This window comes from Erpetoichthys calabaricus, chromosome 15 (genome assembly GCF_900747795.2).
Source record: "Erpetoichthys calabaricus chromosome 15, fErpCal1.3, whole genome shotgun sequence".
In the NCBI taxonomy this organism is placed as follows: domain Eukaryota; kingdom Metazoa; phylum Chordata; class Cladistia; order Polypteriformes; family Polypteridae; genus Erpetoichthys; species Erpetoichthys calabaricus.
Window position 1 is genome coordinate 32717107 of NC_041408.2, and position 22136 is coordinate 32739242.

At 40.2% G+C, this 22136-nt stretch overlaps 1 protein-coding gene across 1 annotated transcript in view; it reads left to right on the forward strand.

The window, feature by feature from the left end:
• Positions 1 to 22136, forward strand: part of slc1a4 (solute carrier family 1 member 4) — a 153972-nt gene that overhangs the window by 42934 nt on the left and 88902 nt on the right. The window contains exons 3-4 of the mRNA XM_051919690.1: positions 15036 to 15101; positions 21508 to 21674. Of these exons, the coding sequence (XP_051775650.1) occupies positions 15036 to 15101; positions 21508 to 21674 (233 nt within the window). The remainder of the gene's footprint in view (positions 1 to 15035; positions 15102 to 21507; positions 21675 to 22136) is intronic.

Here is a 22136-nt window from a genome sequence, read left to right on the forward strand (position 1 = left end):
ACTTGCATGCATGGAGCCTCCAGCTCCCTCAACACAGCCGACCCTGGGCATATGCCTAGGCCTGTTAACAGACTTATGTGTGTCATCTTATTCATACTAACTAATTCTGTAAACTTTAAGGTTTGATTAGTTAGGGAGCTTGGAGGCTTTAATAATTAGTTAGGAGAATAAACAAAGCCTGTACTCTGCCATCAACTTTAACATCCCACTATTGCTAATAATGTCAACCATCAGTATGAAAAGGAAGTGATGATGATGATGACTAAGTTACTAAATTTATTTTTCAATGTTTTATTGAACAAAATATGGACTAGCAAGCATTAAATATGGGGAATGATAAAACCATAAAGGTAAATGAATACCAACTCGCCTCATCTCATCCCATCCCTGCCTGAGCCAAGGGGCAGACACTGTACCAGAAGATAAGGGAGAAAAAAAGAACCACAGTCAGGGCTGACTCCAGGTGAAGTTGTATATGGCAGCGCCCAGATAGACAGTCAAATGACCCTTTCGATGACAGAAGTGTTTCATATGCAGTATGTAGAACAGAGGTCTCCAACTTTTTTTGCCCTGAGAGCTACTTTTACAAAATGAAAATGGCCGAGAGCTACTCATGTTTTCTAACGTTTATTCTCATAGCTTATTTCAACCCAAACAAACTGAATAAGCTAGCTTTGCCTGAACATTCACAAAATGTTGCTGTCCACAACTCACATTTTGCATTAAAACATCACAAAAATATTTAGTTCACCTGCAAGTGCATTTTGTATGTCTGTATGCACAACATGAATGCTGTCAAAGCAAAACAATGCATTTACAAATACACAGATATGACTTATTCATTTCTCATTTTGTTCCATGTTACTGTTTCACTTTATTCACATGTCCAGTTGCATGTGTGATGTGTTTTTTAGTCAGATGACTGGCACTGCATGGAGTCAACAAGAGTGGTGTATGGTGGAGTTGAGCCACTTAGGTTCACTCTTCTGGAGTCATTTAAATGTTCGTCTGTCCGTCTTGTTCTGAACTTTGATTTCATGACATTCATGTCAGAAAAGGCCGACTCACAAAGGTATGGAGACCCAAAAAAAGCAGACATTTTCAGAGCTGCTTGGTGAAGATTCTTATAGTTATCTGGCTCTACTAAGCATCAGACATGCTGAGAATGCTGTTGAGACTTTAACTGCACATTATTTTGAAGGTTTACTAATATATAATATATAAAATCCAATGTCTCTCTGTCTGTCCGCTTTTCACAAGAGAACTACTTAACAGATTTAGATTGGGTTTTTTTCTATAATTTGCTTGAACATTCCGGTTGATTTTGCGACTTCTCTCATTTCGCTATGCATCACATTTCGCTTGCGGTACCGATTTATTTGCGCAAATCCGAGAAACACACAATGGGCCGAAGGGAGGGGCCTTCCTCACTAACTCGCCAGCTTCGGGGTGTGATCCTTAACTCCGCTTAGCTTGCAAACAAGAGAACAATTGAATTCAACTTTGTTTGATATTTAAAATAAAGTGTTACTTAGGTCTTGATGTGTTTGAGTCTGGATATTCTCTTAAGTGTATGCCACATTGAAAAGACAGATTGCAATTCAGATTGTGGATCGTGATTTTGTGTTTAAAGGATCGTGATATGATGTTTTGGAAAGATCGCCCACCCCTAATTTGACTGATCAAGTTTTCAAATTTATGTAAGATTCATTAACCCTTTGGTGAGCTACTTGGAAAGGGGTTGTGAGCTACTGGTAGCTCACAAGCGACATTTTGCAGACCCCTGATGTAGAATTATTACAGTTTTACTCATCATATCATCCCGCTGATGTCCCTCACAGCCTTGGGCAGTGCACCTAGAAGACGATTGAACTTGACTGTTGAAGTAAAAGTTGTAGCAAGGTTTCTACAGGTGAAACAGTTGAAGGATCATAAGTGAGCCTCAACAGTGCGGAGGGCCAGTGTCACTCCTGAACCTAACCCCATTTTTAACATAGGATCAATGCTTTAATATCTGCAGTTTCCGTATCAGGAATGCAGCCCCTGCAGATAACAAGAATTGACTGTATACGTATAATACTATTACATAATAATAAAATAGGTTAATTGCTTGATGGTAGTTTTGCCGTACAAACAGAATACTAATTTTTAAAAGTAAATAAGGTTTATAGGAATTTACAATTATGAAAATACAAATTCAAAGTTGCTTTTTTCTTAAGTTCATCTTTAGAACATGTGGATGCTAGAGGCGCTGTTGCCCCGTGAAACCCACCAGACAGACGTCCAAGACACACTTATAAAAAGCACCAAGAAGAATTTAATAATAATTTCCTTTAAATACAGTGCACAAAGCACCACACACTCCATAATTCTCCAGTACTCAATAAATAATAAACAATAATCAATACAATAACAATCCTCCACTCCCACCAGCTTAGTCACCCAACCTCTCAACTCCAGCTCTCCCCTTGCTGGGTCTTCACCAGTCCTTTAAATAATCCATAACCTGGAAGTGTTTCTCCTGGGTTCAGTGCCACATCATCCTTCTTAAGTAGCCCGGAAGTACTGCGGGCTTCCGTCCTCGTGACTCCAACGTACTTCCGGGTTGTCATAACAGTAGTAGTCCCCAGGTTCTTTGTGACCTCCCCCTGGCAGCACGCACAGCACCCAACAGGGCTGAGGAAACGGACTCCACGTCCCAGGATGCTTTGAGGTAATCCGGGGAACCGTTACCGTCCAGGGGAGCTGCCACCTAGCGTCCCGGGGGAGGCAGTGCCCTGAAAAGGCTGCCTTCCTCCATTCATTTCTTTCAGGGACGTCCCGGCTGGACTGAACGGCCGACTGTCCATCACAAACATTAAAGCAATTGTGACGAGAACAGGCCATTCATCCCAACAATCCTTTTCACTTAGATTTTCCAAAATAACATCAATTCAAGATTTGAAGTTCCACTGCACTATGAGTAGACAAGGGATCTAGTGAAAATTAATTAAGGTAAGAATGGATGACCAGAATAGCTGCTTTACGCTCGACAGCTTCATATTGACTGGAAATCTCACCGGCCACGACAGGGTTTTGGAACGCTCTTATTTGTCTAGGATGGCCTGATGCTTTTGTCATTGCAGATTTGTTTGCGTCATTCCATTTTCATTGATGACCATTGCAGCCGTGCAGTGGGTAACGCTGCTGCCTCGCAGTTAGGAGACTCGGGTTCGCTTCCCAGGTCCTCCCTGCGTGGAGTTTGCATGTTCTCCCCGTGTCTGCGTGGGTTTCCTCCCACAGTCCAAAGACATGCAGGTTAGGTGCATTGGCGATATTAAATTGTCTAGTGTGTGTGTGCCCTGCAGTGGGCTGGCACCCTGCCTGCGGTTTCTTTCCTGCCTTGTGCCCTGTGTTGGCTGGGATTGGCTCCAGCAGATATATCCAGTTAGGATATTGTGGGTTGGATAATGGATGAATGGACCATTGCAGCCTGGTGAAACATTGTGGACCACAGAGACCAGATGCCTTCTGAGTGGTGTTTGCCTGTCCTCTTCTAAAGTGCTCCAATTTCTGATACTGACTCATGTGAAATGGTGTTCAGGTCCCTCCTTGCTACACCTGCAGCCTCTAACTTTGTGGCTAAATTGGTGCCAAATCTCTCATCAGAGAAGAAATGTACAATCCATTCGGGCCTTAGTGTATTTCATGAAAATCTCACTACTAAATCTGCATGTCCACACTAATTTTGAGAATGAAGTGTGCAGTTAATTGCACCCTTTTTACTGTAAAATTATGAGGGGGACTCATATCCAACCAGCCCATCCCAGCAACACTAGTCATGTGACAAGACCTAACCCTGGATTGCACATGAGTTCAACACAGGGCACAACTAGGTTTTATGAAGTCTCCATAGCTTTTGATTATAGGAGGAAAATGTAGTCTCTGGAAAAAAGCCCACCAGAGGAGCTGGCCAACTTGACAAAGACAGAGACTAAGCCATGAAATAAACTCAGATACTGTACCTAGTGTGATGGACGGCTGGCTACAGACTCCGGTCGCCACCCCCAGGCCGCCAGGAGGAGCCCTCCGGACAGCAGGAACGTGCCCCGAGTTCCAGCAGGGCCTCATGGACTTTGTAGTTTTTATACACAGCCCTGCTGGATACCTTAGGGGCCACCGGGAGTCACTGTAGGGGGGCTAGTGGGCTCTTATGTGCCCTATAACCTGGGAGTACGTCATGGTCACGTGACAGGAAGAGGTGACGTGCTCCCAGGGTGAAGAAAAGGACTGTTTACCTGACCCGGAAGGAATAAGGACTTGTGGGTTTGGACAGGAACCATTTCCGGGTCAGGGGGTATAAAGGACTCCGGGGAAGCCCAGTACACTGAACTGTGCTGGGAGGTAGGGTGGCAAGTGTCTGGGCGAGGAGGATTGGTTTGGGAAAGAGTTATTGTGTTAATTATATGAGTAGTGTGGTGTGGAGGGTGCTTTGTGCACGTAAGTACAAAATAAAGAAGAGTTGTACTTTTACATCGTGTTTAGAGTGGTACCTGAGGGTTCAAGAGGTGGACAAAGACATTATCTGCTACACTAGATAGATAGATAGATAGATAGATAGATAGATAGATAGATAGATAGATAGATAGATAGATAGATAGATAGATAGATAGATAGATAGATAGATAGGTGGCATTGGTGGTAACCACTGTGCCACCATATCATTTCCATTGCTGAGTGAAGTTTACATTTATATTATTGTATTTTGTCAGGGATTTGTCAGAATCATACTTTAATTATCTGTAAATTAAAGCACAGGACATACTAATATAACATTTTCAAATCCTATTCTGCCAACATCAGGTGCGAAGCATGAATCAGCATTTTTTTCATTGCCGGGTCCATAAGATTTAGTACATAAGTCCAACCAAAAAACAAATCACCTAATATTAAAGTGGAATGAGCCACAGTTTCGTGTGACTCCCATGGACATAATGAACACTGTTTGTGTTTCGTTTATTTTTCATCAGAGACACAAACACACTTTTACACAGCAATTGCATGTAGCCATAATAAAAAAGGTGGATGTGACACTTGAAAGGTAGAGGTCGAGTCATCAACAGAACTGCTTTGACTTGCTTTTTTTTAGATTTTTAGGATGTGAGTGTTTCGGCACTTTCATGACCCTGTCCAATCAGTGGTACCTTTCAAAATCCCCTAAGTGTACAGTGCCTACAAAAAAGTATTCACCCCTTAGGATGTTTCCTTGTTTTATTGGCATACAGCATTGAAGCACAGTGGATTCAATTTGTGTTTTTATGGACACTGATCAAGAGAAAAACTCTTTAATGTCAAAGTGAAAACATATGTCTACAAAGTGGTCTAAATGAATTACACATATAAAGCAAAATAATTGATCACTTAAGTAGTCACCCTCTTTAATATGACGACTCTGGTGCAGCTCATTGGTTTAGAAGTCATGCGATTAATTCAATGGAGTTCACCTGTCTGGGGTATCAGTTGATTGTAGTATAAATACTCCTGAATTTGGAATGTCCATCTTGTGATGAGTCATTATGGTGGCCTGACCTGCACGATGAAGATGGAAGAACAGTCCAAACAAAAGTACAAGTCAGGGGGTGGAGACTAGAAAATATTCAGGTTATTGAATATCCCTTTGAGTCCAGTGAAATCAATCATTAAGAATTGGAACGAGCATAGTACAGCTATAAACTTGCTAGAGTAGGCCAACCACAAAAACTGAGTGATCATGCAAGAAGATGACTAGAGAGTGAGAGGCCAGCAAGAGACCTATGAGAACTCTGAAGGAGTTACAAGATACAGTGAATACAATTGGAGGGACTGTGCATGCAACAGCAGTTTCTCATGTCCTTCAGTGGTCACAGCTTTATGGGAGAGTGGGAAAAAGAAACAGTTAAAAAAATACACATCTCACCTGGAGTTTGCCAGAAGGCACAAGGGAAACTCTGAAGTTAGTTGGTAGAAGATCCTAAGGCCCGACAACAACAACAACATTTATTTATATAGCACATTTTCATACAAATAATGTAGCTCAAAGTGCTTTACATGATGAAGAAAAGAAAAAAAAAGACAAAGTAAGAATTAAAATAAGACAACACTAAATAATATAGAATAAGAATAAGGTCTGATGGCCTGGGAGGACAGAAAAAACAAAAAAAACTCCAGACGGCTGGAGAAAAAAAAAATCTGCAGGGGTTCCAGACCATGAGACCACCCAGCCCCCTCTGGGCCCCCTCTGACCAAATCAAGCGTTTTGGTCATCAGACTAAGTGTCATGTTTTAACACTGTACATTATCAAAAACACCATTTCAGACATGGAGTATGGTGTTGGCAGCATCAAACTGTGAGGATGCTTCTCTGCAGCAGGCCCTTGTGAGGGTAAATTGAATGCAACAAAATACAGGGAAATGCTGGAAAAACTTTTTTTTAATTAAATTTTTTTTTTATTGAATTTATTAAATGCATATAACATTCCATACAATCAAGTCATACTTAACAAAACTAAATTCAAATCAACCCTCACCCATGAGAAAGACAGAATGGCCACCAGCCAGAGTAAAACTGTTGAGAGTAGTAAAGAGAGAAAGGAGTCTTTTCCCCCAATATAAATGCTTATTCTAAAATGTTATTGATTAGATCCTGACAGGTTTTAAAAAAGTTTTGTACAGATCCTCTAAGTGCGAATTTGATTTTTTCAAATTTCAAATAGTATATAACATCAGTTACCCACGGATTGAAAAGAGGTGAGTTAGGATTCTTCCAGTCTTCCTGGAAAAACTTGATGCAGTCTGCAAGAAACTTGTGTCTTGGGAGAAGATTTGTTTTCCCGCATGACAACGACTACAAGTATAAAGCCAAAGTGACACAGGAATGGCTTCAAAACAACAATATTAATGTCCTGGAGTGTTGGAGTCGGAATCCAGATCTCAATCCAATTGAGAATTTGTGGCTTGATTTGAAGAAGGCAGTTGACACAAGATACCAACTCAATCTCGCCTCTCTGACTTTGTCTCCCAACCGTCCAACTTGAGGTGGCCCTCTAATGTACTCATTTCTAATCCTATCCATCCTTGTCACACCCAATGCAAATCTTAGTATCTTTAACTCTGCTACTTCCAGCTCTGTCTCCTGCTTTCTGGTCAATGCCACCATCTCCAACCCATATAACATAGCTGGTCTCACTTACGTCCTTTAGACATTCCCTTTCACTCTTGCTGATACCCGTCTGTCACAAATCACTCCTGACACTCTTCTCCACCCATTCCACCCTGCCTGCACTCTCTTTTTCACCTCTTTTTCACAATCCCCATTACTCTGTACTGTTGATCCCAAGTATTTAAACTCATCCACCTTCGCCAACTCTACTCCCTGCATCCTCACCATTCCACTGACCTCCCTCTCATTTACACACATGTATTCTGTCTTGTTCCTACTGACCTTCATTCCTCTCCTCTCTAGAGCATATCTCCACCTCTCTGCACCCCACTATCGCTACAGATCACAATGTCATCAGCAAACATCATAGTCCACGGGGACTCCTGATGTAAACCACTTTGTAGATGTCTGTTTTACTTTGACATTAAAGGGTCTTTTTCTGTTGATGAATTTCAAACAATATAAATTAAATCCACTGGGATTCAATGTTGCCTAATAAAATGTGAAAACTTGCAGAAGGGTGAATACTTTTTATAGGCACAGTATCTGAATAAGACTTAAACAGAGTGTCACGGTGGCAGAGGTGCCCTTAGGGGCCAGTTAAGTCAAACGCTGTTACCAGTAAGTGTGGACTGTAGAAACTTGTGTGCGAATTTAATAAAAATAATGTTAACATATACCGGATTTTCTCATTACAGTATTCAGCTAAATTTTTGCAAGATAATGTGCAGACTTCATCAAAATATAAAAATATAATCTATTTAAAAAGTGCAATTCATAATTAACGACAATACCATGACAATGTGAAATGCGTTGCGGTGTCATGCGGAAATTAGCAGGGCCTCTTCTAGAAAAGTACAGTATACTCTGAGTCTCGATATGCAGGATATCATAGTCATAACTCATGTTGATGTCATGTCAGCCGGTTATCATTAGCGATACGTGTTTTTGTGCATTAATATTCGGACTATGGAATGTTTTCAAAGACATATATGTACGGAATTTAATCTTGAAGAGGGATTTTAAAAGGGTACCTCTTAGAAGCATCTCAAATACTGTATATATATATATATATACAGTGGTGTGAAAAACTATTTGCCCCCTTCCTGATTTCTTATTCTTTTGCATGTTTGTCACACAAAATGTTTCTGATCATCAAACACATTTAACCATTAGTCAAATATAACACAAGTAAACACAAAATGCAGTTTTTAAATGATGGTTTTTATTATTTAGGGAGAAAAAAAATCCAAACCTACATGGCCCTGTGTGAAAAAGTAATTGCCCCCTTGTTAAAAAATAACCTAACTGTGGTGTATCACACCTGAGTTCAATTTCCGTAGCCACCCCCATGCCTGATTACTGCCACACCTGTTTCAATCAAGAAATCACTTAAATGGGAGCTGCCTGGCACAGAGAAGTAGACCAAAAGCACCTCAAAAGCTAGACATCATGCCAAGATCCAAAGAAATTCAGGAACAAATGAGAACAGAAGTAATTGAGATCTATCAGTCTGGTAAAGGTTATAAAGCCATTTCTAAAGCTTTGGGACTCCAGCGAACCACAGTGAGAGCCATTATCCACAAATGGCAAAAACATGGAACAGTGGTGAACCTTCCCAGGAGTGGCCGGCCGACCAAAGTTACCCCAAGAGCGCAGAGACGACTCATCCGAGAGGTCACAAAAGCCCCCAGGACAACGTCTAAAGAACTGCAGGCCTCACTAGCCTCAATTAAGGTCAGTGTTCACGACTCCACCATAAGAAAGAGACTGGGCAAAAACGGCCTGCATGGCAGATTTCCAAGACGCAAACCACTGTTAAGCAAAAAGAACATTAGGGCTCGTCTCAATTTTGCTAAGAAACATCTCAATGATTGCCAAGACTTTTGGGAAAATACCTTGTGGACTGATGAGTCAAAAGTTGAACTTTTTGGAAGGCAAATGTCCCGTTACATCTGGCGTAAAAGGAACACAGCATTTCAGAAAAGAACATCATACCAACAGTAAAATATGGTGGTGGTAGTGTGATGGTCTGGGGTTGTTTTGCTGCTTCAGGACCTGGAAGGCTTGCTGTGATAGATGGAACCATGAATTCTACTGTCTACCAAAAAATCCTGAAGGAGAATATCCGGCCATCTGTTCGTCAACTCAAGCTGAAGCGATCTTGGGTGCTGCAACAGGACAATGACCCAAAACACACCAGCAAATCCACCTCTGAATGGCTGAAGAAAAACAAAATGAAGACTTTGGAGTGGCCTAGTCAAAGTCCTGACCTGAATCCAATTGAGATGCTATGGCATGACCTTAAAAAGGCGGTTCATGCTAGAAACCCTCAAATAAAGCTGAATTACAACAATTTTGCAAAGATGAGTGGGCCAAAATTCCTCCAGAGCGCTGTAAAAGACTCATTGCAAGTTATCGCAAACGCTTGATTGCAGTTATTGCTGCTAAGGGTGGTCCAACCAGTTATTAGGTTCAGGGGGCAATTACTTTTTCACACAGGGCCATGTAGGTTTGGATTTTTTTTTCGCCCTAAATAATAAAAACCACCATCTACAAACTGCATTTTGTGTTTACTTGTGTTATATTTGACTAATGGTTAAATGTGTTTGATGATCAGAAACATTTTGTGTGACAAACATGCAAAAGAATAAGAAATCAGGAAGGGGGCAAATAGTTTTTCACACCACTGTATATATATATATATATATATATATACTGGAGAATATAACTTGACAAATCTACTCGAATGGGACACGCAGACCTCAAAAGCGGGGCTTGGGGTGGTCACCCCACTTTCCACCCCCAAACGCCGCTCTTGCATGGTGGAACATTAGCTAGTGCTTCTAACTCTAACCTGGGTTCAGATCTTCTCTGGGTCCTTATCACTGCTGAGTTTGCATGTCCCCCCAAAATATGTATACATGGGCAATTCTTTGGCTGCTCTGGTTTCCTCCAACATCCCTAAAATAACTGGTGATTTTACATTTTCACAGTATGTTTTATTACGGACAGGTTTTCCATACTGGATTGGTGTACGTTTAGATGCAGTCTTTCTTCCAGCACCCAGTGTTAATGAATGTTTTTAGAACTCCAACTTATTTTTCATTATTAATTGTTCTAATTAAACTGACTTTGGAAGTTTTGATAAATTAGATTTGTTTCTCCTTGAATGAATTAAATTTCACTATGTTGTGAGCTGTCGGAAGAGCCAGTCCAACAGGACTTAACATTTTGGAAGGGACAAAGGAATGGTGGACAAAGAAAGGTCTAAACAAAAGAATAGTTAGAAAACAGATGTGACCAGGAAGAGCGGAATTTTGAGCCATAGTACACAGTAGTAATATTGAAAGTATGGACTTTGGGGGATACCGTAGTAATAAGAAATGATGGGTATTGGGGAGCTGTTAGGAAGTAGATAATAATAATAAGGTGGTTTAACGTGTACTCTGAAATGATCTTAGTAAAAAGACCTGTTAAAGTTTATCACTTTGAACCTGTCTCTGTCTTCTTCCTTTTGTTAGTACAATATTATTGCCTATAGATATAACATACACAACATACAAACCAAAGCAAAGTTTAAATAACCATAGCAAATGATACTTGAATGTCTTGGAATCCTTTTCCTGAATAGCTGTTTTTTAACACTTTTTTATCTTTGTATACTTGGACACTCTCATCACTGTATTGCCATCTTAAATTGTTATGATAATGATGATGTCACATGTATTTGAGGCAAATCTTGAAACTAATGTGAATATAAAATGACGGCTCCATAACATTGTGAAAATAACAGTTAAAATTATTAACATAAAGAAAAGATAAAGAAAATGTGAAAAACAACAGGATTAGATCCAGGGGGGTCCAGAAGCACTGAGCTCATGTAGGCCGGCCTGCAGATCTGGGCCATGCTGGTTTGCTTTTTAGGCTATCATTTGCCTTTATCTTGCAGTGGCCTGTGCTGTCCATTCTTCATTCTCTTTGTATGCATCGTTCTGCAAAAAGAGGTCATGTCTGAAAAGCCTGATCTCTTTAGCAGAGCATAAAATTTTTGGATATGCTTCATTGATTAAGCTGACAGAATACAAAGATGTAGCTGTGCTTGGTCTCACTGGCACTAGAAACAAGGGATCTTTTTAAAGGGGCAGTTTTTTAGTTGATTTTTCAAATGAATATTTCAAAACAAACCTGATGTTCCCAACATGGAGCAGCAGTGGGTGGCTGGCCAGCCGGCAACTAAACCAATTCTGTGAGTGTGTGTATACTAAAAACAACCATGAAAGTCTTCAAAAGAAAGAAGAACTAGAATGGAGCCAGCTGGTCTGGTAGGGGCGAGACATTCATCTTTGGGACTCTTTGGAATATCTTGGCTCCCTGTGCTCTCAGGCATTGATCGAGCGCTTACAAAGAGAAAGCCCTACTCAGCATCCTCAGGCAGTTCTAGGAAAGCCCAGCTTCTTTTCACCACTCTTCATTGTTAGGGCTGCAAAAAAAGGAACTCATTTGCCAGGCTAAAACAAAACAAACCAGTGATTCATGAAGGCCCAGAGCTGTGATCATTGCTTTCCCACATAGCATTTATTTGGCAGCAGGCACACTGAGAGTCTGGGAAAGAAAATGTGAGGTTTGTTATCATCATCCATGAATTACCAGTATGATTTGCCCATGCTTAAAAATGCAAAGTTTCACATAGAACTTGTACTTCAAAGCTTAGAATGAAATTCATCTCCATGGCTGAATTATAAAAAGGAAACTACATAGCACTATGTTTGATCAGGAATGTTTTCCTTCCAGTTTAGGTATTCTTGGGAGTTGCTGCCTATCCTGGTTGAAATGGGAGCAAGGGAAGTCTTCACTTTAAGATGGGGCACAAGTCCAGAGCAGGACCACCATTGTACATACCACCCTGGATGATGTATGGAATGATGTTGCATTTTGGATGAGTTCCATCCTGCCATCCCTTGTACTTCTTAATGGGTCTTGGTAGTGGGCTCCTGATGGGTGGAGGGGATGGTGTGATAATAATGAGTCAAAGACATCATAAAGATTTGGGGCAGCCACCCGTATATTGTTTTCCCAGCTGCAAAAGTTGAATGAGTAGCACGATGTGCATAGAACAGAGTCCAAAACAGAACTGATTATCAGAGACAAAGATGGAGGCTTTAAAGGCCTGTAAGGAAAGTGACGTTAGCAAAGGGGTCGGCACTGGAAGTGATGTCTTCTGAGGCGCCGGAATCTTGCAGGATTTCCCAGGAAAGGTCTGTAGGGAACTGAGAAAGACAGTCAGTGCACTTCGCCACCTCCTGGTCAGATATTTTGTTACAATTACTCAGGCCCTTTAGCTGCCTCCTACTCACACGTGTGTGACAGTGGAGAAACATACAGTGTCATATACACATAAGACAACATGTCTTAATCACTTTGCAGTGACAGACCTTCTTACTGTAACTAAATCATGCTAAAGTCCTTTAGTGGCACTGCTCAGTGGTGGTGTTTCATCCACTAAAGCTCCTGGAGTCAATGATTGGAACCAGAAGTACTTCCAGGTGGGGTTTAAAAAGTGCCCTCTATGTCACCCAAAGAGTCAGAATCAGCTATGGAGGGAAGGACAAAACTTGCCAAGGGAGGAGAGGAGAGGAAATATGGAGTTAGAATTGTGTTTGTGATGATTTGGATTTGAATAAAACCTGTACAAAGGTATTGTTAAATAATGTTAATTTGTCTGGGGTTTGCGGCTTTGTGTCAACTCCCAGTGGCCACACACAGTAAAGAAAAGTTATTTCATGTTTTACCCAATCAACTGCATTGTGTTTTGAAGATATATGTTTATTTTGAAATGGATGCCTACAACACACTCTGAAAGTATGGGGCAGTTTAGGACTAATAACAACGTGACAAGTTTAAATAACAAGAGAATGTGAAACAGGTGGGACGATCGCATTCTAAGGAGCCTCCAAATAAGGCCTAGTCCTTCAGGAACAAGGGTGGGTTGAGGCTCGCCAATTTGCCAATAGATGCTTAAGTAAACAATATTCCTTAACAACAAATTGGTAGGATTTTGGGCATTTCACCCTAAAGAGTGCAAAATTAAATGATTCAAGGAATCTGGCCAGATCTCAGTGCATTAACGGCAAGGCAGAAATACGCTTCTGAATACGCATGATCTCCAATCACTCAGGCTTCACTTACTTAAAAACTGTTATGCATCAGGAATGGATATCATGACGTGGCTGTGGGAATACTTCAGTAAACCTATGTCAGTAAGCACCATTTTACTGCTGCATCCACCAATGCAAGTTAAGGCTTTACTGTGCAAAGCAGGCGCCTTACGTCAACACTGTCCAGAAGCACCTGCAGTGGAAGCAATGGAATTGTGCTTTGTGGTCAGACAAGTCAACATTTCAAATAGTTTTTGGAGAAAAAGAGCCATTATGTTCTCTGGGCCATTGAGGAAAAGGACCATCTAAGCTGTTGTCAGCATTACTTCCAAAAGCCACTATTTGTCATGGTATGGGGGTGTGTCAGCGCCCATGTCATGAGTAACTTACACATCTATGAAGGGCACCATTAATGCAGAAGGATTTGTAAAAATCTTGCAGCAATATGCTGCCATCCAGATGCCAGATGCCGTCTTTTTGAGGGACGTTCCTGAATATTCCAGCAGGACAACGGCAAACCACATTATGCCCAAATTATCAAGTGCATGGCTGCATAAACAGAGAGTGCAAGTATGAGATTAGTCCCGACCTGTGTGGCACATTACGAGGTGCAAGATTTAGCAGCAAAGGCCCAAAACAACTGTGCAGCTGAAGACCTGCATAATGGAGGAATAGGGGAAAATTCCACTTGCTAATCTGGACCAACTTGTGTCTTCAGTGCCCAAACGATCAATGAGTGACATTAAAGGAAACAGTCTGGTCACTATCTATCTATCTATCTATCTATCTATCTATCTATCTATCTATCTATCTATCTATCTATCTGTCTGTCTGTCTGTCTGTCTGTCTGTCTGTCTGTCTGTCTGTCTGTCTGTCTGTCTGTCTGTCTGTCTGTCTGTCTGCCTGCCTGCCTGCCTGCCTGCCTGCCTGCCTGCCTGCCTGCCTGCCTGCCTGTCTGTCACTTACAGGCACCAGATGTGTATAAGAGTTCTAGCAGCATATAAAGAAAACAGGCAAGCGTGTAGCAGTGTTACGGTGGATTACTGTTCTTCAGGTGATGAGTTTCAGAATCAAATTCAAATATGCTGCCTTCATGGGAAACAGAATCATAGCAGATTCAATATTGTCCTGGAGAATTATGTATTTATAACAAGAAGCAAGAATCAGACAATTCTAGTTAGTAAAACACAATACATCCAACCATTTTTAAGAACCTCTGCATCCATTGTAGGGTTTACAGGGGTCCATTCTATTAGGGAAGAAGTCAATTTTGACAAAACAGCTTGGGCAAGCCCTATCATTACCATGAGTCAATGTCTGACCAATGACACTACTGTTATATCCAAAGAGCAAGCCTGGTGTTGGGACTCAACTTGACCCCAACTCCAGACATCATGGCAGGAATTGGGATGCGTATCCCTGAAGCAGCACTTATAAAAATGGCATCAAAGCACATCAGATGTAATTGTATCGCTAGTGGCTCAGAAACATCTGTCAATTAAAACTTGAATGCAAGTGCAGCAAATCTGAAAAATAAAGTGAGTTAAAATTGAAGAGTCTTAACATGCTGTACATGTCGATAACTGTCTCACAAACAGGTATAACACTCGTGGATATCTGATGCTAGTCTATTTAACTTTCAGTTAGATCCTCATACGTATGAGAGTCAAATTGAGCTTTTCTATTTTCCTCTTTTACAGTACGTAACGGAGTACAAGACCATTCCTACAGGAAATATCACTGAAGGAAATGCCACTTTTCTAAAGGTATGAAGAAATTTTAAATATTGATATGCAGAGTAATGCTCATACCAATCTCTTTTGTGTGTTAATAGTGCTCAAATGCTACATAATCGCCCTTTCATTAACTTTATGAAACATAGGAAATTGTCTCCATTCTCAAAGATGTTCCAAGCTTAGTGATTCGAATGGCTGCTCCAATTAAATATGAATTTGTCATATCGTGAATCATGACTTAACATTCAGAATAAACAGGTGAATATGGATGGTTGACCTGAAAAGCTGTTTTTGTTTTTTTGGATAATTATATCAATCACATAGAAGCAACAGAGCGAGTGCTATACTGTGTATGCTCAGGGAGGAAAGGATAGTGAAAGCTTGTATTCACACCACAAGTGCATATTTCCTAAACTGCATTGGGATGCACAATTCAGTAAGTTCAATCTGTAAGAAAGTTTTATGTGTCAGAAGCCTGTGTTGGCACAAAGATGTACAGTAACTTTGTATTAATAAGCATAAGTGACTTATTTGATGTTTCTTTTGCTAGCACAAGGTAATCAGCCAGACTGAGCTTCAATGCATTTAGATTTTTATTCACCAGAAGTATTTTTACCAACAGTTATAATAATCTCTTTAAAACCAAGCCAACTTCCTCATCCATGCCCATGCTCTTGTATTACAATTTCTAAGTTTGTCTCTGTAATAGAAGCAGATCCATTTACTAAAATAAAACACAGATTCTCAGCCAGTCTTGCGAATTTGCCATTCCAGGTCCTGATTATTTAAGTAAATATGCACGTAGGAAAATAAATGGAGCATTTTCAAGTAAAAAAATAGTTCCAAGTTCAATGTTAGACTTATTTTAAAATCTTAGGCTCTGAAGGATTACAAAGAAAAAAGAAAAAACTATTTTTGGAAATTTTGAAAAGCGCTGTGCAAAAGGTTTATTGAAAACTACTATAAAACAACTGTTCAGAAAAAATATATATACTGTATATATACAGTATATATTGTATACTCTATATATATAAAATCCTAAGCCTAAAAGTGCAATGGTGATGTTTTTATGTCATGTTTTTTGTCACGCTTTAAATCAGGCTTATTTTAAAGCCTACATATATATGTTTGGTATCATTCTTTTCAGAATTTTTCAAACGTTAATGTGAAGTTGATAGATTTTCAGATTCTTATTCTGTTTTTAAATTATAAACTAAAAAATATCAACAACTCACATCTCACGAGATGGAACTTTATGCCAAAAGATTAAGCCACACCCAGTGCCAGAAACAAAAGACAAAGAGTAGGACAGCTGCTGTGCAGGCTTTTAAATGTTCAAAGCTCCATGCGAGATGCAAATCACACAGCACAGCAACAGCTGATCGAGCAAAGAAGAGGGAAGCAAGAAGAGTGTGTATATATATATATATATATATATATATATATATATATATATATATATATATATATATATACGAGGGGCATTCAGTTAAAAACAGGAATTTTCATATTCTGTTCTTATAAAGAGTGCAAGGTAGACCTCATTGGAAAAACACATGCATGGTTGAACTTGTCGTTATTAATGGTAGCTGCACTTTCCCCTCTTCCTGTCAGCTGTAATCAACATGTTGGAGCAGGAGGTACACAGTATTGTTGCACAGCAAATTATTGTTAAATTTTTGAAAAATGAAGAAGTCATTCCATCTCATATTTGTACAAGACTTAAAAATCAGTTTTGGAGATGAGTGTCTCTCTCTCTCTCAGTCTAGAGTGTATGATTGGTGCAAGTCATTCAGAGGGTGACTATCATCTCTTCGGTCCACTTAAGGAATTTTTAGGAGGGAAGAAATTCAAGTCGAATGACGAGGTTATTGATGCTGTGCAAGGATGGGTCAACATGCGGTCAAAAGACTTCTTCTCTTGTGGGATTATGAAGCTTCCTGAGAGCTGGAACAAGTGTACTGCAGTGGCAGGAGACTACATAGAAAAACAGTGTATAAGTTGTTTGATTGTATTCAGTAAATAAAATGTACTCATAAATTCCTGTTTATATTTGAACGACCCTTGTATATATATATATATATATATATATATATATATATATATATATATATATTTTGTATGGCCCCACTTAACTGAAATGTTTTTGGAATATTAAATGGGGCACAGCTAGATAGGACAGAATTTGAAAGTTAGTCTTTAGGTAAAATGTGACAACCCAGGAAATACTCTCAGCACAGTTACAGTGGAAAGCCATGTTTTATTAACCTGGGCAAATTATGTTTGTTCAGCTGTCTTATGACTTTGCCAGGCTGAAGTGAATGTCTTAACTGCATCTGTTCAGTGAGATGTGAACATTATGTGTATTTAATGGAAAATTTCAGTAAGTGTGGAAAAAGCAAACATGAAATGATTCTTTTGAATCTGTAGGTTAGCATAAGTTTAGTGATTCCTCATCAGATAGTAATGAGCATTTAATAGTCATCACAACATTAATAAGAAAAATGAGTGCCTAGAAAAACAATCCGCTCATAACAGTATATTATAAGATGTGATTACACTGTTCAGGTTGATGATTGCAGGCACAAGCATAGGAGAAAAGAGTTGCCAAGTCAGAAACTGAATTTAACAACATCCAAGGTGTGGCAGAAAATACAGATGCTAAAGGATTAAAAACCAAGGGCTTATCCAGTTACAGCCACATTTTTACTGCTGTCAGAATGTAATGCTTTCTACATCTACTTTGATTGTGTGACATGTATGGGGCATTGCAGAGTCCAAGAAACAACAACACAACACAATCATGAGTTCAAATACAAGGCATTTATTTGACACAATATCTACACAGGGTTTCAGTTTCCTTCTTTCTAGACCGTACAATAAGCAAAAGGTTTCACCTTCCACACCTCCCATGCAGTCTTATCCACCTCCTCCCAACCCTGACCGCCTGATGGACAGAGGCAGCCCCTTTTAGGCTGGAACTAGGAATACTTCCAGTGTCAATGAGGAAGCCCTGCTGGGTCAGGCAGAAGCCCCTTAAAGTAGGTCTAGCCCTCCCTAGCAGCATCTCCCCCTGAAAGTGCCAAGGGAACCCAGTAGGGCTGCCTCGTGGGACCGAAACTCCCAACATGCCCTGCAGGTACATAAAGGGGCATAGTGGTCCAGGAATGCTGCCATCCTCTGTGTGTCAGGGGAGTATGTACTCTTGGAATGCAGCCCCCCTCCCTGTTCCTTGCACTACACTGGCCTCACTGCCAAGTAAGCGTTTAGGATTATCCTGGCGGGGCTGTCAGCCCTGTACTGCCCTCCATTACAGTTGTTACAGCAAAAGTTCTCCCATGCAAGTTTCTGTATCAGCACTGTATCAGTTCTGTATCAGTATTATCCAGTCTACTCTGCTTTGATATAAGGAGACTTTAGCTGTCATTTTTTCAGACATATTTCACATCTGTGTGTGTCTGCAGTTCCCACCTGATTCAGAAAGGAAACAATGAAACTTTTGCTTCAATAAACAAACACACATCCTCCACCCTTACCCTGAGCACTGGTGTGCTGCAAGGATGTGTACTAAGTCCCCCTCTCTATGCATTCTTCACCCATGACTGTCAACCCATCCACCAATCAAACATTATTGTTAAATTTGCGGATGATACTAATGTAACAGACAACAGTGAAGCTGCATATAGGGAAGAAGTTCAGAATCTGACAGCATGGTGCAACACCAACAACCTTGTCTTAAATACCAAAAAGACCAAAGAAGTAATTCTGGACTTTAGGACCACTAAAAAGACCAATCACAGTCCGATAACAATCAATGCAGATGCTGGGAAGAGAGTTTCCACCTTTATATTTCTAGGAGTCACCATCTCAGAGGACCTGTCCTGGGCTGACAAAAACTTGGCTATAATTGGCAAAGCACAACAACGCCTCTGTTTTCTCAGGAATCTAAGGAGAGCTGACCTCCTCCAGAAGCTGCTGGTTAATTTCTATAGATGCACTATAGAGAGCATCTTAACTAACTGCATGATGGCCTGCAGATACAACAGCTGCACCAAGGCTGCTAAAGAAGCCCTGCAGCGGCTCGTAAAAACAGCAGAGGCCATTATTGGGACTGAACTGCCATCACTCGAACTTTTGTTAAGACTTGCTGTGTGAGAAGGGCCAAAAACATTCTCAAGGACAAAACTCATCCTGGAAATTCTTTGTTTCAGCTCCTCCTGTCAGGAAGACGCTTTAGGTCAATCTGTGTACGCACAAACAGACTAAAAAATAGCTTTTTCCCATCTGCCATAAACTTTCTGGACTCTGAATCTCCTCAGTCTGAGATCATTTTTAATTGAACATGTGCAATAAGCTATATTGGTAATGTGCAATATACTAATGTAACACAATATGTATATATATATATAATATGTAATGTACTATTCATTAACAGGTACAATAACAATTTACGCTGCTGTACTTTGAGCAATAATACTTTGCTCTGGTTACTTGATCACTTAACACTGTATACGACATATTTGGAATTATTTGACTTTTCTTTAAATGCCCCTTGGGGCTGTCACGAAAAATAATTTCATTGTGTTACACAATGACAATAAAGTGCTTGAACTTGAACTTGACTCAGCGACACCATCTACAACTGGATCTTGGACTCAAACTGGAGGACCTCAGCATGAACAGATTAGTTGCAACACTTCCTCCATACTGATTCTCAATACAAGCAACTTACAGAGTACTGTGCCGAGCCCCCCACTGTACCCCATAACTCTGACTTTGTGTCCAGACACAGCTCCAACTCCATCATTAAATTTGGTAACAAGCCATCATAGGCCAGATCACAAACAATAAAAAGATGGCTTACAAAGAAGAGATTTTCCTTCTGGAATTGACGTGCAATTACAAATCAGGACACTCAATATAGAGCACACTGCCATCTGCATCAGAGAGGATAGAAGGCTGAGTAGGACAAATGGGGGGAGAAAAAAGGATACAAAAATAAGAACAAAGAAACAGCAATTGTTGTCGGGGAGAGGTAGAGGAGGATGAGCTGGGAGGCATTTGTATTGCTGATTAAATTGCGCAGAGTAGGACAGAGGACCAAGTGAAGCTTTGAGAGATGTGGAAGTGCTCTCTTCAGGTGAAGAGCCAAAAGGTGAGCTGTGGAGAGGACAGCAAGGATGGTCATGGCGCCCCAAGAACTGGAGGTTCGGGTCTGTGGGTACTGGAGGAAGTGGTGGGCTGCATCTGAGGAAATAACCAGGATCCTGATGAGGACAGGAAAGATGAAGAAAAAGAAACAATATAGGGGAATCCCTCCTCTATGGATTTTAACTTATTTATTGGGTTATTTTTAACCTTCAGTTATATGCAGTGGTTTTTATCATGGACGATTTATTGCACAGCACTTTCCTTTTAGTTGGAATGCTGTTGTTTGTTGTAAATAACACACTTTTGCACCACCTCTGGCTGTTATGTGTCCTCATTGCCTGGCTCATCCTGAGATATGACTATTGATGGTCCTGAGTTCAAGGAAGTGCTGGCAGCTGCAGCCCACCCAGGCCATCACACAACCGTGTTCCTTATGTCTCGTAGGTGCATTGTATGACTGGCACTTCCAGGTGATCTCTCATTGGTTGTCAGTTCTCCTGTACACAAAGCCCACCCCTACAACTTAAGACAAAAATGTTTTATTCTTTTGGGGGGAGTCCCAGACTGATTGGAGTGAGTGGCAGGGCACGTCACACTACATGACTGCAGGTCGCTGGAGTGTACTGCAACTTCCTCCAACTCACAAAGATTATGTCAATGAAGTGTGCAAAAAAAGAAAAAGTCATGTAATGTGACATGGCCTTTAGTTTACTTAAATATTCAGATGATGTGTAACAAAGGTGGAGTGGTCATATGACTCCAATAGCTTAGAAAATGTGATAAACAGGAGGAAAACATGCAGTCCATCATGCACATGTGTGTCAAACTTTTGAGCATCTTACAGAACTCTCGTTAATTTTAATATATAATGTGTTTATTTTGTAGGCTTGTGCCTTTACTTTATATGAAAAAATGTTTAATATTTTTATGTTAACTGAATGATTATTTCAATATACTGTGGGGTATTGGCAAGTTCCAGGAAGGTACAATAACCTACATCAGGTTTGCTCCAGTTGTGTCCTTTGTAGCCATGACACATTTTTATTGTGCTATGGCTGTTTTTGTTCAATCTGAGTACAACATTTTGCTCAGCTAATAGGAATAAAACAATTCAGAGACTGACTGTCTTTCTGAATCCAGCAGGCTCATGCTCTGTTGAAAATAAAAACCTTGGATCACCCAACTCCTCATGAGCCTAACAGAATGCTTTGTCAAAATTAAATCATACACGGAAAGTGCAATTTTTTCACATTTTTTCAATGATTTATTATGTATGATTTCATAGATTCCAGTTGGCACGGAAGCTGAGGGCATGAACATCTTGGGTCTGGTTCTCTTTGCCATTATATTTGGAATAGCTCTGCGAAAGCTTGGATCTGAAGGGGAAGAATTAATCCGGTTTTTCAATTCTTTTAATGAAGCAACAATGGTCATTGTAACGTGGATTATGTGGTAAGTAACCAACAAAACTTTTATAATGCAAATCTTAACAGTGGCCATGACATCCTTGAGAGGCCATCACAATGTGAGCTGCTTGCTCAAATTATGCACAAATTACACAGGCCGCTTTTTTAAAAGTAATACTTTGAGATGAATTATAAGTATCTGCTCAATATTTAATGCGACTTGAGTATTAGAGTGCATTTTCAGAATTAGTCTTGTCCATTAGAAAATGTATAATAAGTGATTCGTGTCAGTTTGAAGTTCAGTGTGTTCTCAGTAATGAGCTTACATGATCACTAAATGAGAGAAATGCATAAATGGGAAATGTTGATGCTGGACGTTTAGTTTGCAATTGGGATAATACTAAGTACATGATATGCATTGTGGACGAGATGTGTGTGTGTTTGAGAATGAACACTTTTCAAATGAGGTTGCTTTTTTTATTGCTCTTCACAATAGGTTGGCCTATAG